Raw genomic sequence first — 13,304 nt, 5'->3', positions numbered from 1 at the left:
TTTTAGTAATTTGATTGGATAATATTAGATTGATTTTAGTGCTTAGCCAATCAAAATTGAAGTATCTACAAAAATTTGGATTTTATTTTTGTTAAGATTTCGAGAAACAGGGCCCCGGTTGGCACGCTACCATGGACAATCTCACAAAGGCCAAGCGAATACCATATTTTACATTAAATGTATTATATTTATTTTTCCTTTTAAAAATATTTTTTTTCCTTTTAAAAATATTTTTTTTCTTAAAAATATTTTTTTTCCTTTTAAAAATATTTTTTTTCCTTTTAAAAATATATATTTTTTTTTTTGTATTTACAGATGAATTCTATATTTGAAAATAGTGATTTTAAAACAAATTATGATAGTACAGAAATTATAATGTTGAGGTAAGTGGGAAATCTGGTATTGTCTTCATTTAAAATCTAGTGTGTGAATTTAAATTCGAAACGGAGTTGTGCGTGTATGAAGTTTTGGCAAGAAGTAGCCTAAATTGTACCGACGAGTGCCGACTGACAGATCATATTCTCAAAATTACGAATCATCATAGCCACACTGATAAACGAAGTCTAGATTTTCAATCCTTCATATTATCGTTTAAAGGAGATATATCTAAGCCATCCGATGGTTTTAAAGAGTTGATTATGGGCTTGTCTGCCAGAAAAAAGACCTACAACAGGCAGATGTGACTCTTGTATAATGCCCCTTTAACGGTTTATTGACTCAGTGCAAAACATTTATAATGTGTGATAAATCTGACTACAGTTTACCCAAGTAGACTTCCGAGAGTCCAGACTTTGCATAGATGTTTCTATATTTGATCATAGGCTGTATTTTTACTCTAATGGTTTGTTTGTTTCAGTCGAGGTAGTGTTATAGTTAATTTTGTGATACATTTAAATGAACGAATAGCCGTCACCAACCAAACGACAGAGCGTGTCAAAGAGTTAATTTACCAAGGCATGGAAAATAGTTTAATGGTTATACAAGGTTCTAGTGTGAAAATTTTTGTGGATGGTAAGACATTATGTTGAATGTTTGATCGATTGTGATGGGAGGTATCTGGTTTTAAAAACTAGCCTTAGATTATCTTTATTGTTGTGCCATCAGACATGCATTAGAGTCAGCCAATGTCTTAAAATGTTCTTCTTAACGATCGCACTTGATTAGCTGCTTAGACGATGTTATCAGCACGTTCCTGATTATAAGACTATTAACCCACAAATTGTAGAACATGCTATGAACAGCCCGAATTTAAATCTTAAATAGCCGGCGGCGTTGTCACATCAAGAAATGATCGGATTAAATCTCAATCATTTTTCGCTTTCAATTGATGGCCAATTTGAATTAGGAACTCTCCAAATTAAGACATGCTAAAATATCAGGCACTAGCGTGACACACTATACTAATAAAAGATACTAGAAACGGAGCTCATCGCCATCACCATTTTAGATGAGGTTAGCAGTTTAATAATTGTGTAATAAAGCGGAGTTGACCTTTTTATGCGTGACTCCAGCAGACATTGAGCCTTGTTTATGTCTTTTTCCTTTCAACTCTTCCAATGGGGCAATTCTACTATAAAGAAAAAAGTTCAGGAACTTTTTCATGCATCATGTGAGAAACGGGGGGTGGGGGGAGGTGGCCGAATGGTTAACACGTGCGCGCTGTATCATAAGGTCTGTCATTGAGTCATGTGGCGTGGTTTCGATTCCCAGATTGTACGGAACAAGGAGTAGGGTCACTTGTCCAACCTCGTGGGTTTTCTCCGGGTCCTCCGGTTTCCTCCCACTGCTAAAGACCCCTACGCGCAAGCGAATTATTGAAATAAAATTGAACAATATGTTAGTCCCGAAAAGACCTAGTTTGTGTCCAGTGGACGTTAATCCCCATTTTTCTCTCTCTCATTTGAGAAACAGCAAACAGTTGGATAGTTATACTCCGGGTGTAGTTTCTCGGATACACATGTGTCTTATTCTATTTGATTAATCATTGTCCCAGGATTGCATTCATGGTTTAAAATCACGCCTTTATTTCAAATATCGGTATATTAAAGCCAAAGGGGTCCATTGATGCAGGTGCACCAGGGTTCGTTTCATAGGAACATCATAATGTTGGTTCAATAAGTTTAAATGAATTCCACCCTTTCTTTTTCAGCTATTGCTGTTTTAACTACTCGTCCAACTCCACAAGGTATGCTATATAACCCATAGCATATTACTGATAAAGTAGACTAGAGTCGCTGATCCTATTAAGGCATCATTTTGGTTAATACCGTATGATGGCATGTCGTATCTGGGAGGATAAATACTAGCAGGTCGTATTGTAAGAAGATAGATCGTTCTACCTCACAGATTTAGCTATTCATTCAGAATATGTCTAAGAGACGTTAAGTTACAAATTATTTTTACTCGCACTGTGAAGAGCAGTGGCGGGCGTTGTCAAGCGGTCAGGGTAAATCTTTCCTAAATCGCATTGCATATATAACCGTAGAATTAAAAATCACCGTTTCATCGTCTCAAAATGACCTAATTATTGTGTTGATGAGATAAATCAATAGGCTTTTATGGGGAACAGGTACCTGTTCCAAGGTAGACTTCGGATCATTGAAAAAAGTAGAAATGAAAAATACGCCACGGTTGGTTTGTCCTGTCCCAATTGGTAATGCCATTTTGAAAGTCTGGCTTCCCTATAATTGATATTTTAGAGTGCACACAGTCAGGACGTATTACTCAAGAATTGGGGGAGGTTGTGTCCATTTCAGATTTAGAACAGAAGAAATGGAATATACATTATTAAGATCCCTCTAATTCTTTTGATTAGTAAACGGCCAATGTTCTTATTCCCGCTTTTGCATTTAGAGTATTTTGGAAATCAATATTAAAAAATGGATTTATAGACTTTTAGCACAAGGTTATATGTTTTACTTTTGTCCGGACGCTATAGTTGCTGGTGGGAGTGATTTTTGTTGCCCAGTAAAATGTGTTTAAGAAATGGTACACAGTTATATCCTTTTTATCCACAGAAACCTGTGAGCCAATACGGTTGCCCCGGTGTGTGAATAAGACAGATTATACCTATACTGCCTTCCCTAATTTGATGGGTCATGTGAGTCAGGACCATGCCCATGCTGTTATTGATCGTTATGAGGCACTCTTTAGAAAGACCTGTTACGGCTATTCCACAGATTTTTGGTGCAACGTGTTTGTTCCACCATGTGTCCATGGCAAACCCCTTCCACCGTGTAAAAAATACTGCCAAGGTGACTATTATACATAAATTATTTTATATTCTCATATATATTATATTATATCTCAACAAAAAATACAAATTATTTATAGGTTAAAACCTATATTGGCCAGAACATAAGAGGGTCTGGCAGTTCTACACTTGCATGTGAGAAAAGTCTTTTACAACTTCTATGCATGTATATAATGATTTTTTTTTTCAAAATTTGTTTATGTTCACAATTATAACAACAATCACAAATGAATAAAAATGGGGTCTTCCTTTATACAAAACTGCTTTAGCGTGTCTGGTCCCATTATAGCAGTAACAGAAACCAATTACATGAATGACACGAAACTGTGATCAATTATAAAGATATTAATCGGTAATCCCCTATTATTTATTTTATTTAATTTTATTTTTTATTTATTTTATTTTTGTAGATGTTTTCAGTCATTGTAAAGGTGAATATCCTGGAAATCTCTCGTATCCATTAAACTGTGACAACCTACCAGATTCTAATGACCCGGATGTTTGTCGCCAGAACCCTTACTCACATACAGGTATGAATTTCACGTCGATCCATATGTCAGGCGCGATCGGAAACTAAGATCTTCCGCTAGTTGCCCCGAATCTAGGTTTTGGATTTAGGGAATTTCAGAAATGGTAGCTCGAATTTTGCAATCAAAATCATTTAACTTTGATTGATAAGCATGTTTTGTTTGGAACGTATTCCGTTATTGTACGTGTCTCTTCTTATACTTATATTCGAAGAAAGATTTTTACGTTTTCGATCAGCTTGATATATATTCTGTGCATACAGGTGAATGGAGTCAAAGCTTCAGGTCTGAAATATACAGCGAAGAGACTCAATAAATCGATCCATTATACGCCTACATGTAAAATATGCCACTGTGATTTTCTTTAATTTAATTTTCTTTGATACGCATTGATTTCTGTACACCATGCTTCTAATTTCATCCTCTATAAAACATTCCTCATCATTTTTCTAATAATAGAAAATAATTTCACTTCAGATATTCATTAAGTTGTTTTTGCATTAGTAAATGATTACAATTCTTTTCTCCTTTTCATAGAATCAAGCTAATAATTAAGACGATTTAATTGCAGTGAGATTGCCTTTATATACTCCAACGTAATAACGTTAGAAAACTCACACGCAATCAGATGATAGCAGACTATCGCCAATTGATCTGTAATTCTGCTATGAATGTCCTGATCTGTTACATGGAGTAATTGAAACTTTTAGGCCTGCTAGATATGATTATACAGACTTATCGCACACAAAAATTAAATGAAAATTCAGGTTTCGGGAAGTATTGATATTAATTTCAGAACTCCCTATATTTTTTCTGAGCGTATATTGTGGTCATGAATGATTTTGTTTTAACAAAACATTTTTAATATAATAGTATTCCATGCAAAATGGAGATTTCTGTTCTAATTGAGGCTATAATCTCCATTAGAATTTATTTTTTTTGTATTAACTTGAGTTAATAAAGTAACAATACTGTCTGAGACCAACGTTACTTTAAGATTCCCAGGAGAACTGGATCTATTTATGTTTCCAATGAATAGTTTGTGTTATTTTTATTGGGACTATATAGAAATGCCATTTATATAGCAGACAGGGTCACGTTTTGATATTTTACTTAATTAATTAAGATGCACGAGTATTAATATGATACACAAGAGAATACTATCTATATAATATTTGTGTGTTTCTATAGTTTCCTTACACCTGATCTACCACTAACATGTTTAAATAATGACAAGTAACTCGTTTAAATATGCTTCTATAAACATGATATATAACTCTAACTAGGATTAAAGTCTCAGTTAAATAGAGAATCTCCTACCAGTCTTTTTTGATATCAAAAAAAAAAACAACACAAGTTGATAAACGAGTTTTTTTTTTACTTTATCAACGAGTGTTGATATTTTTTGATATCAAAAAAGACGAGTAGGAGATTTTATTTATCACCCAATCCCTTCTTACATGCACAAATAGATAAATATAATTCTTTGCTGTAGATTTCACTTTTACTGAACATTACGGCGTAGTGATACATCATTTTTTGACAGCAATCATTAACCATTGCAAAGTCCTTTCTATTGACCCAGTGTTTCCATCAAGGTCAATTGAATAACAGTAGTTCATTTTTGATAAAAAAAAGTTACTTTTAATAAGAAATGAACTGTTCTTTGAAAATAAAAAAAAGTAGTTCCTTTTCAACTGACCAATCAAATTCATGTAAAGCGATATCTCCTAAGGAGATTATGAAATATATCACACAAGCGATATCTACTGTAGAATGTATTATTGGGTGATAAAAACATGATATATAACGTAAGTAGGGTAAAAGTCTCAGTTTGTATCATGCTTTTATAAACATTATATATAACTTCTAACTAGGGTTAAAGTCGCAGTGTGTATATGCTGTTATAAACATGATATATAACTGCAACTAAAATGAAATGGGGTTTAACGCCCTGCTCTGAAATGGGCTAATGAAGACGGGCATACGCCATACAGTGTGCTATGAGGGAAATTTTTCCCGGACAGCGGCATTACGGAGAACTCTTACATCGAATTCCAACTGTCAAGGTATTTTTTACGTGCACGCCAATATGTACACGAGACCTCGGGTGTTCGCCTCATCCGAACGACTAGACAGCTCTGCATCATTGACAAGGGGGGACCACGCCAGAAAATCTGGATGAACTTTCTCGGCCAATGCAGGGATCGAACACCCGACCTCCAGGCTAGCGAGCCAGCGTCTTACCCACTAACTACAACTAAGATTAAAGTTACAATTTCATATTTTCTAAGAAAGTAAAAACATAATTATTTCTATGTCTTTTGCTCACTAGGTTGTCAACTCACTATTATACGATCATAGGTGTCATTCTCACACTTAAAACTCATTTACACCGGAAATAATAACACAATTACCTCCCAATTACCTCCCTTGTTTTCTATTCTCCACCATGGAGTAGCTATCTTCAAACGTTTGGATTTGAAGATGAAAATGATATTTTTGCCAATTTCTCAACTGGCAATAGTGAATTATAGGATTAATAGGATTATTCTTTAACAAGGTAGGACTGTTTATAGATACCATCTATTTTAGGGCTTTATTTTAATACTTTTTAAAAATATAACTTAAAAATATGAAATTGTAACTTTAATGACGCAGTTTGTGTATGCTGCTATAAACTGTATCTTAGCATCTTTACGGGCTTGAGTGGCCGAATGATCTAACGTATGCGCTTTAGATCATAAGGTCTGTCATTGAGTCAAGTGTCGTGGTTTCCATTCCACACTGTATCGGCCCGTGTACGTAACAAGGTCGCCTGTTTCCAAATCTTGTTTAAACCTCACTGTAGGGTAATTATAAACGAGAGAAAAACTAAAACGAAATGAGAATATGGTCTCATTTTAATTAGACTGACATTACTACGTAAAGATCAACGTGATGCTTTATCCGGTTAAATGTTCTGTGAAGTATGAATTAAGTCACATTGATTGGTTAAAACCAATATTGCCCCAGACTGAAATACGAGGAGGAAGTATGGTGACCAACGGATAATTGAGATCCCAGAACTGTAATAAATAACGTAAATAAATAAATATCAGTCGATGCAGTTTCATTTAACAACAGTGGCATTTATTGACACTAAACAAAATCCGTCGAAATAAGCACTTCAGATACTTAAAAACATTCATCTCAATAGTTAAGGACCCTATTTCATTTTTAATGCAATTAAATAGATTCTCACACACAAAATGGAAGACTACCTGTTATATTCACAAAAACATACCTGGCCCAGCATATGATGAGACAAACTCTCATATTGATACGTAACTCCTAAACGTTGACTGCGACCCATTCTGAGAACTTGTAACCTGGCAGATTTCAAACTCCTAGATCTTGAATGCCACCCATTCTGAGATATTGTAACCTGACAGAATTCAAACTCCTTATAGGCGCTGACTGCCTCCCATTCTGAGATATTGTTACCTGGCAGAATTCAAACTCCTAGGCGCTGACTGCCTCCTATTCTAAGAAATTGTAACCTGGCAGAATTCAAACACCTAGGCGTTGACTGCCATCCATTCTGAGAAATTGTAACCTGACAGAATTCAAACTCTTAGGCCTTGACTGCCACCCATTCTAAGAAATTGTAACCTGGCAGATTTCAAACTCCTAGGTGTTGACTGTCACAATTCAAACCCCTAAGCGTTGACTGCCACCCAGTCTGAGAAAATGGAACCTGGCATAATTCAATTTAATCTCCAAGTATGTATATATATGGTATTTTATGACAAAGTAAATTTTTTCCAAATATTTACACAATATTTAATTGATAAATATTTTTTTTTTTATAATTACAGCTGGAAAATGTATTGAAATAAAGTCTGATGTTTGTAAACAAGAAGGAAGGAAATATACTACATTCCCAAATGTGATTGGTGATATAGTGGAATCAGATACCACACTTATAGTAGAATTGCTGAAGGGAATTCAAACTATGACCCACTGTTACAGACATACCATGACGTTTGCTTGTTCAGCATTCTTACCAAAGTGTAGTAAAAACCCGGTGGTGCCATATCATTATATTCCACCCTGTAGAAGTTTATGTCAAAGTAAGCCACAGTATTATAAATGTATGATTATATCAGTTAATCCAAACCGTTGGGCCAAAGGGTAGACCCAATAAAGCATAGAGATACTACATCCTTTCTCGGGTCAACCGTTGCCAGCCGAAAGTTGTTAGTGCTAAATGATAAGGCCACCTCAATTTTTCGTCATAGGTAAACAGGGCTAGCGCTAATCCCAACCCTAACCCTAACCCCAATGCTTACCCTAAACCTAATCTACAACCTCGCCAACAATCAAATGCCCTAAACTTATTTACACCTTAACGACCTTGACAAAAATTGAGCGGATGTCTAAATTCTAGATACACCCAACAAAGAATATAAAGGTACCACACCCTTCCTTGTGTCCATCGAATCTTTAGATTTAATAACTGACTTAAAAGATGCATTATGCCAGATTTAGATAAAGAGCTGGCCGGCCTTGCTGTATATTGAAAATTTCATTCAAATTGCTTTATCCTAAGCGACGTCATCACTGTTTAAAGTTTTGACAAGATGTGGCATAGATTAGATTGTTTATTATGGTAGCAACGTTACTTGTTAATCGAGATCCAGCCTTGCTTCTCCATTTTTAAATTGAATTATTAAATGGTGATCGTATTTCAATCCGTTTACATCTCCACCATCCGATGATCTAGATATACTATTCAAAAGAAGTAGGGGATATTTGATTTTTAAGTGTTATTAAAGTCACCTAATGAAACTGACGAAGAAACAAATGACAAAATGAAATGAAGTTCACATTCATCGATTTATTCCAAATGATCGTTAGACGAAGTAAGGCACAGACTGACCATTATAAGGGTAAAATGATACCCGGGGTCAAACAGCAAAGTTACCACAGCATCACAACCAAGTCAGTAACGGGTAAATCCTCCTCTGTTTGCCAAACAAGCATTGATCCGACGTGGCATACTCCTAATGAGACGTCTAAGGTCATTTTGGTCCAGATTGTCCCATTCCTGTTGCAACGCAGCAGCAAGTTCTTGGACATTGGCAGGACGTTGTTGACGTTGACGTAACCTCTGTCCAAGCATGTCCCAGACATGCTCGATGGGGGAGAGGTCGGGACTCAGTGCTGGCCAAGGTAATGTGGTGATGTTATGTTGTTGGAGGTAACCTGTAACGATCCTGGCCCTGTGACATCTTGCGTTGTCATCCTGGAAGATGAAACGGCGGCCATGACGTCGTGCGAACGGCACAACATGGACTGCCAAGATGTTGTCCCGGTAGTACTGGCCTGTAACACACCCTGCAACAACATGTAAAGCCGTTCTTCCAGCAACAGTGATGCCTCCCCACACCATAACAGAACCACCCCCAAATCGATCATGTCTGATGACGTTAACGTCTTGAAAGCGCTCGTTTCGACGACGCCACACCCTCCTACGTCTGTCCAAAAAATCAACAGTGAACCTTGACTCATCTGAAAACATCACATTGCTCCAGCGTCGATTATCCCAGTGTTGACGATCCCTACACCAACGACGTCTTGCCTGAATGTGATGATCTCTCAAACAAGGGATCACGCGAGGACGTCGGGCGCGAAGGTGACCCCTATGCAGTCGATTCCGAATCGTCTGGCCACTCACTCTCACACCAGTGTCTGTTTGAAGACGAGCGCTGATCTGATTTGCTGTGATGACACGATTTCTCAAGGCCAAGGTACGGATAAATCGATCCTGGGCTTGAGTTGTCGCCCTTGGTCGACCTGAGCGTGGTCTGTCCTGTACAGATTGTGTATCACGGTATCTGGACCATAGCCTGCTTATGACAGACTGAGAAACATTCATCGTCCGCGCCACAACCGCCTGTGTTGTGCCGATCTGTAGCATGCCAAGGGCACGTAACCTTTCATTTTGGGTAAGCCGACGCATATCAAAATTTGTTTTCTGGTCACTAAAACAATTAAACTGATGTTTCCACCCTGGAATTCAATGCCACAATGACTGTAACATTCAAAGTCAGAGTCGTGCAAATCTTGGGTTGGACCCCCATGATGATCCCAAGCATCACCTGCATTCCATGCGGTAGCTATTGGTGCGTTTGGGCGTCACATGTAACTGGAAATGTTTCTTCTGTTAGGTTCTATAGTGACTTTTTTCGTAGTCATTTGCATATTTTAGTATTATGCCCCCAAAATCAAATATCCCCTACTTTTTTTGAATAGTATAGTTGATTATAGGCTTGTCATGTAAATAAATGTCTAAATAATAATTTATATAACATTTAAAGCCAAAATGAAAATCTGCAATAGGCAGATTTAGCTCTTACATAATGCATCGTTAAGTGATTTATTAATCTGATAAGTATATTTGTTTTGATTTGAAACGAACATAATTTCTCCCTTTCGGTATGGCGGTACTTTTTCTTGTAGCGTTTAGTGTTTTGCGTTTGTTTTTAGACAGATTATTAGCTTTCCCCACCAAGTATTCCGCTATGTTGCGTTGTCATTAAATGATTGCTTAATGTCCCTTTCACTGTGCTTTTTTGTAGCTTTCAGGGATAGATGTGAACTGTTTATGGAAATATTTAACCATGCCTGGCCTAAAGACTTAAACTGTACATTATTACCAGATTCCCCGGATACTAACGTTTGCATTGGTTATAAGGAAGCTCACGAAGCACCCAAAATTGATGGTATGTTAATTCTCATAATTATTTGATTTACGACATAGAATATAAATTTTATTGGTTTATCTGAACTGAAGTGTCAATGTTGACACCACAATGATCAACACTAAACTATATACACGCCAATGAGACTATTTATGACCGGTGGACTCTTTTTATGAGAGCAGTGTGACGAAACATCACCTTAATAATGCATTTCAATTTCGTTTAAGCTGAGTTGGACCCTTAGATACAAATTGTGTGTTGTGACTTAAGCGGGGTCGTATTTGTGGTAAAGATGCCTGATATGTTCACGGGGTTAACAGCTATTTAACCTCGTGGGTTTTATCCGTGTACACCCCCCCCCCCCACCAACATAATGATCCATACTCGCAAGCAAATAATTGAAATAAGCCAGTCCAGAGATAACGTAGTTAGTCTTGAGTGGACGTTACCCCCGCGCCCCCGTAAAATGAAAATAAATTATTGTCCGGCAGAGGTGGAAGTGGTTAATGTCACAGTGGGTCTGAATAAATACTTATTAAAGATACATATACATATTGAGACTATTGTTTATAAGATATGGACACAACTGTACAGCTGTATGGATAATCTTTCCTTAGATTTAATGTGTAATTGGCACCCGTGTTCGAGGTTAGACCGCGATAAAATGTCATGTAGGAAATGCCATGTTCAACAATAACTATAATTTGTTCTTAACCATATAGTTTGTGTATATTTAAGCTATTTGTCGTCTGCCCCAAAGCAATCAATGTAAATTAATACCATGAAGCAGACGTTCTCGCTTCTGTATTCAAACATCGATAAAACATCAATATATGTAATCTTGTGGACACCCAATCACAGTCAGAGTAGATTCCTACCTTACGGTATTAAGATATGTTTTTATAAAAATTCTTTCAAGAACATATTATTAAAGCTATTGACTCTTCAATACTCCACATATAAATATTAAGATCGGCTATTCCTATCCAAGCTTGCTATTGATTTTGGCTGATCCGCTTATTGACAAAGGTTAATGAGCACTAATACAGATATGTATATAGATATAGAAACCTTTAATATGAATAGTTAAACATACATTATGCAAGGGCTAAATCTGCCTATTGCATGTTTTTCTTTAGGCCTGAAATGTTATCTAAATTATTAATTAGACATTAATTAACTCATCCAGACCATAATCAACTCTCTGTGTCATCGCTAGCCTGCGATATTTACTGGATTAGGATCCGATTTGCTGCTCAACTTTCATGCATGATTAAATCATGAAATTGATAATCGAGACTATGTTTTTTTATCGTACCGACTTTAGTAATGATGACCGAGGCTAGGCCGAAAATTCAATCGCTAAATTCTCGGTTCAGAGTAGATCATATTTGACTGAAATTCCCAACAAATCCCCTGCATAAAATCGCTTCCGAATAAATATGTATACGATTTACTTATAGCTTATCATAATGTGGATTAAAGAGTATAATAGGGAATGAATAAATATGCCACGAACATTCAAATCGCTGAGTTCGTTTTCAAAACCCTTCTGGTTTGATATTCAGTTATGAGTGAAATTACTCGTATTTTAATACAGACGTGTAATGGGGATTACAGAAAACACTAACAGCTTTCGCTTTAAACCCCAGAGCTGTCGGGGTTTTATTAATTTATGATTAATCCGTGAACTTAACGAACCATTCTCTTCCTTAGATGTTCTAAATTGTGAACGTAAATATCGGATATTATATGAAAGCGAACCGTATACATGTATGTCATCGAGGGTTGCGGATGCTCCATCAGAGAACAAAGCCCAAAATTTCCAAAGGAGGATTGATCAAGAAAATCGGTTTAAAAGGCATTTAAATTCAAAGACCATAATATATTCTATATATATTATAATATAAAACCTTCTACTTTAAAAGTGCAAGATCTAAATCTGCCTATTACAGGTCTTTCTTTAGACCTGAAATGTTATATAAACTATTAATTAGACATTGATTAACATGACAAGATCATAATCAACTCTCAATGCCATCGGACATTAAGTAGATTAAAACGGTTCAATCCTGTTTTGATTTAATTTAAAAATGGAGAAGCGAGGCATAGCTTCGAACAACCGGTACCGTGGTTCCAATTAACGCACACATCTTGTCAAACCCTCCAAGGGCTAATATCTTCGCTAGCAATAAAGTAATTTGAATGAAATTTTCAATGTATTCATTTTGAATTATCTATTTTCGAACTATTATAGGCTAGCTCTTTATCTAAATCTTACATAATGTATCTTTAACTACTACTTTTTAATTTTTTACGCACCACTTCCATTTTCACCCCATACTAGATTAGTGTATCATTCCCGACAGGTTTTTCCTGCAAGTATCCTAGGAAATATTTGTCTGGTCTGCGATATCACTCTATGTGGAAGCGGACGTAAAGCCACAGAAGAAGAAGATTACGCACGGGGATAAAGAAAAATCAATTGGGCGTTAACTGGTACACATTATTACCAGCTAGTTTGTCAAATAGATCGTGTGAGGATATAGAGTATTACACAATAAACGTTTGATCTCTGTGACGTCACACGCGCTTAGGAAATAAAAATAAATCGGGTGTTAACTGGTACACATTATCACCAACTACTTGATCAAATAGAGCGCGTAAAGATATTACTCAATAAACGTTTGATCTCTGTGACGTCACATGCGCTTAGGAAATTCTAGTGTTTAGGTAATTGGCAAAATCGTTGGGTCTGGCATTATTTTCGGTTTG

At 36.3% G+C, this 13,304-nt stretch overlaps 1 protein-coding gene across 1 annotated transcript in view; it reads left to right on the top strand.

Annotated features, from left to right (window-relative positions):
- The window catches only part of LOC126810538 (atrial natriuretic peptide-converting enzyme), a 63,167-nt gene that overhangs the window by 31,916 nt on the left and 17,947 nt on the right, over positions 1-13,304 (top strand). The window contains exons 5-11 of the mRNA XM_050535664.2: positions 316-383; positions 857-1,011; positions 2,150-2,185; positions 3,018-3,254; positions 3,664-3,783; positions 7,641-7,895; positions 10,407-10,550. Coding sequence (XP_050391621.2) covers positions 316-383; positions 857-1,011; positions 2,150-2,185; positions 3,018-3,254; positions 3,664-3,783; positions 7,641-7,895; positions 10,407-10,550 — 1,015 coding nt within the window. The remainder of the gene's footprint in view (positions 1-315; positions 384-856; positions 1,012-2,149; positions 2,186-3,017; positions 3,255-3,663; positions 3,784-7,640; positions 7,896-10,406; positions 10,551-13,304) is intronic.

This window comes from Patella vulgata, chromosome 2, assembly GCF_932274485.2.
Source record: "Patella vulgata chromosome 2, xgPatVulg1.2, whole genome shotgun sequence".
NCBI classification, from domain to species: domain Eukaryota; kingdom Metazoa; phylum Mollusca; class Gastropoda; family Patellidae; genus Patella; species Patella vulgata.
Note: the sequence above shows the minus strand (reverse complement) of the source record. Positions and strands in the feature narration are given on the sequence as shown.